This window comes from Helianthus annuus, chromosome 6 (genome assembly GCF_002127325.2).
Source record: "Helianthus annuus cultivar XRQ/B chromosome 6, HanXRQr2.0-SUNRISE, whole genome shotgun sequence".
Lineage (NCBI taxonomy): Eukaryota > Viridiplantae > Streptophyta > Magnoliopsida > Asterales > Asteraceae > Helianthus > Helianthus annuus.
In genome coordinates this window covers 77,076,817-77,080,794 of record NC_035438.2, presented here as the reverse complement: position 1 = coordinate 77,080,794, position 3,978 = coordinate 77,076,817, and the positions used below count along the sequence as shown (strand labels likewise).

Sequence of the window (3,978 nt, the reverse complement as noted above, 5' to 3'; positions counted from 1 at the left end):
AGCCTTAACATCGAGTTGAAGCTAGTCACATAGGATCCACAATCCAGATCCTTCATTACCAAAGTGAGGAAGTCAGTCTCTATCCTCTCGACTTCATGTTGAGGACAATAAGTGTCCTTCACCAAATCAACAAACTTGTTCCATGAAAGGTTATACAAAGGGACCTTTCCAGTGGCTTGCACTAATTCTTTCCACCAAGTGAGGGCATCGCCCTTGAAAGATTGAGACACAAACTTCACTATATCCTCCTTAGCACATCCACTGATGTCTATCACAGTCTTCATTTCATCTAACCACTTCATACAGTCTATCACTCCCTTTTCTCTTGTAAAATCCCTCGGTTTACAAGAGACAAAGTATTTATAGGTACAACCCTTGGTGTACCTGGGAGTCGGATCGAGGACAATCTGCCTCTGTGGTTCACTTCTCTGATTAGATGAGTGTTGAGACTCACTCTTCTTCTGAGTATGCGAATGTGAATGAGACTTTAAGTGAGTTTTGGACTGAACATTACTCGGCTCCTTGAATATCTTATCTACTGCTTGAGCAACTGCGGTGTCAATTATTGCCTGCAGTTCAGCGTTTGTAAGATTTACTCTTGCTTCATTATTGTTTTCTCCTCGCGGATGGCTATTTGCCTCGTCCGATCCAGCCATTATTTGAGTACTAGATCAAACAATAATGATTTATTTAAATAATTCACCATATCGATGATTAGATAGTCATGGTATTAATAAACCATATAGACCATTTTAAGTAATAATTAATAATCAATAGAATATAATTCTTTATATTTATTAGACAGAGGAATTATAAATCACAACTGTCAATGTCATAAAAGACATTTTTATTTACACAAAGCTCGTCTCGAAGGACATTTAGATAGCTCAGAAGGCTTTGTCATAGGGATGATTAAAATATAACCAATGATCTCTTGGATCAGTTATCTTTTAAGGGTCGAACAAAGTTCATCGCCTTTTTGACAAGAAGTTTATAGAATAAAACTATCATTTTCATTATTACACCTTTGCTTATAATCATACATCTCAAATGGATGTTTTAGGCGTATACATCATATTGATGTTTATTTGCCATGATTCACATTGATCATATAGGCTATTTATAATGACTTGAAATAGATCCAAGTATATATGAAGTCTTGTGTGGTCTTACGTACCACACAACCAGGAATGTTAACATGTTTTCAGATGTTAACAGGGATTTATTGTCTTAAAAAGGTTGTACCATCATAGCCATTTATTATTTTGGCTAGGTTATACCTCTAAGAACTTCTTTAGCAGATCAATTTAAAATTGAAACGATTTAGCATGATGACGTATTAAAATACCTATTTAAAATCTAAAAATAAACTTCATTAAACCATAAAACTAGTACAGAGATGCCCTAAACGGGACTTGAAACAACACAATGCCCACGCAGGGGCTACAGAAATAGGAAATAAGTCCACACAGGGACTTGGTACCGAAAATAAAAAAATGATGTCCTCGCAGGGACTTGATTAAAAGACGATACAAGATAAATTAAACAACTTCCTACTTCTTCTTGCCTTTAATAAGGCTTGCAAGGCCCTTAAGAAAGCTATTATGCTTCTTTTTGGTTTCATTTGCTTCATGCTCAACCCTATCTAACCTTTGCAGGATCTCCTGAGTTTGCTCCTGTTGGGGAGGAGGAGGTTGCTGGTATGGTGGGTATTGATAACCCTGCACCGGATATCCAGTTGGATAAACTGGAGGGTAAGAAGAAGGATAAAGTGCATTGTGCTGAGCAGCAATAAGATATGGATCATGGTTTCCATAATCCGATGGGTATCCAGATGGGTTTTCAAGAGGGTTGTACCCAGAAGAACCTGGGTAAGTCGGGATTGGATTATCGAAACCCATTGGTGGCGGTGGTGCATGTGAAACCGGCGGAGGATCGTTCTCCGGCACCGCGTGCAAGGGTCCACCCATTTGGGGGTCTTCGGGAATTGGAGGGTAAGAACTTGAACCCTGAGGAGAACTGAATCGAGGTCCTCCTCGCACGGATATTCGTGCATTCCTCCTTTGCCTCGGAGGCTCGGGAGGTGGCTGAGGTGCCTGTTGAGGCGGCTCCTCAACAGGAAGTGGTGGAGGTGAAACTGCTTGAAGCTGTGGTTCAACCAAAGGAGGTTGAGCAGGAGAGTTATGGTATGAAGGGGTAAAGAACCAATCATACGTGGCCATCCTCTCAGCATATGAATCAGGCCCTCGGTACGGCGATCCTTGGTATGGGGAAGTGCTAGAGATGCTAATAGGGTGGCCCGGTGTTCCGGTTTGCATTTCTGGGTCTGGGTCGTCGTCCATTTCCATCTCATGAGAGAAGTGATCCTCGGGTCCTAAAGGGTTGAAACCCAGAAAGTCATTGACGTAGTCATTGGGATTAAACTGAGCTGGAGAGTATGTAGAATCCGAATGATGAAAAGAATGAGAATGCAAAGAATGGTAGGATTTGTGAGACTCATGCGAATGATGAGAATTATGGGAGTGTTACGAATGCTGGGGCTCGTCGGGAACAGGCAGCCCGAAAGATAGATGAAAAGAAGGTGATGAGCTCAACGAGACAGAGTGTCTTGCTAGTTCGAAGGAATGACCCCACTGGTCATGAGAGTTTGAGCTAGAAAACGACGCAGACGGGGTGCGCTAATGGGATGGTCCTGCGTGTCCTGATGGTCCACCTCGCATTGGACCTTTTCCTTTGCCTCTCACTCTGGGCGGCATTGTTGATGGTTAATCCTGTCAAAACAAAAATAAAATAAAATATAAACAGCAAAGGAAAGTTAAGAATAAATCCTAGGTCATTGGCCTAGACTCGGAAGTCTAAGAAATGTGCTTATTGTGTCATTGAGATTAAACACAAAAGGTTAGGGTTTAATTCACTCAATGTTGGCTCTGATACCAACCTGTCACACCCCGATATTTCCACATATTACCGGTGGGCCCGGCGGGGAGTATCGTGACGTAGTTGATATCATCATTGTCAATACACACAATATAATAGCACAACGGAAGGCTTGGTGTATAAACTATTACAAACCATAATGTCTGAGTGTCCACGAAAGAATATACAGACTGGAATGTAATAAGATCCACATGCGGATCATAAATAAAATACAAGAAAACAAAATAACAGACTTCAGGTATCTAAGGACTTGCAAGATCCTCTTATACGACACCTAATAGCTCCAGCCTAATTACGAGATGTACCTGTGAATCAGTCTTTAAAAAATACGTCAGTTTACACTGGTAAATACAATTAACCGACTCTTTTGAAAGCATTTATGAAAAATGATTTAAGTGCACATGGCACAAATTATTTATAACTTGGGACAATTATTTAAAGATAATCTTGTATACAGATTTACATGTTTGTCATACAATTGGGGCCGGTTGGAAGTCGGTCACCGACTCACCACTTATAGAACCCACAAAGGAGTTATCCCCAACTTGTGGGTTTATATATATTATTTAGCATTTGCATTAATCAGGTGTATGCCTACACCCCGTGCATAGGTCGTGGCCATTTTCAAATGAAATAAGCCGAGGATATCCAGGACACGATCGAATTAACCCCCGATGTTATGTTATCAAACAAGACAGATTAAAACAGGTTATGTAAATTTATTAATCACAATCCGATTAAATGATTTCATACCCGACCAAGTGGTATTATTATAATACCATATCCCAAGCCCATATAAGGGAAAATAAGTTAAAAGTATTTACCTGAGCTAATGTAGAAGGTAACTCAGCAGTATAATCCTAAAGCTTTATGACAGTACCTTGTACTGGATGCTACTAATCTGTATAGAAGGTTTAATAACCTATTAGGATGCTAACGGGCCTTTAATTAAGTCAAGGACTTAGACCGACTAGCTAGAAAGAAACTTTACGGTTCTAAACGCTAGATTAAGCGGAGACCAGAATAGAATGTGGTATAGAC

General features: G+C 40.2%; 1 protein-coding gene across 1 annotated transcript; it reads right to left on the bottom strand.

Moving 5' to 3' along the window:
- Positions 1–1,553: 1,553 nt before the first annotated feature.
- On the bottom strand, positions 1,554–2,348 carry LOC110944948 (extensin-like). The gene has a single exon (XM_022186592.2). It carries the CDS (start codon positions 2,346–2,348, stop codon positions 1,554–1,556), a length of 795 nt encoding a protein of 264 aa, XP_022042284.2.
- Between the last annotated feature and the right edge of the window lie 1,630 nt (positions 2,349–3,978).

What these genes read in the sequence shown, in the direction of transcription:
- LOC110944948 (XM_022186592.2), bottom strand. Translation starts at nt 2,348, where the DNA reads ATGGAAATGGACGACGACCCAGACCCAGAAATGCAAACCGGAACACCG.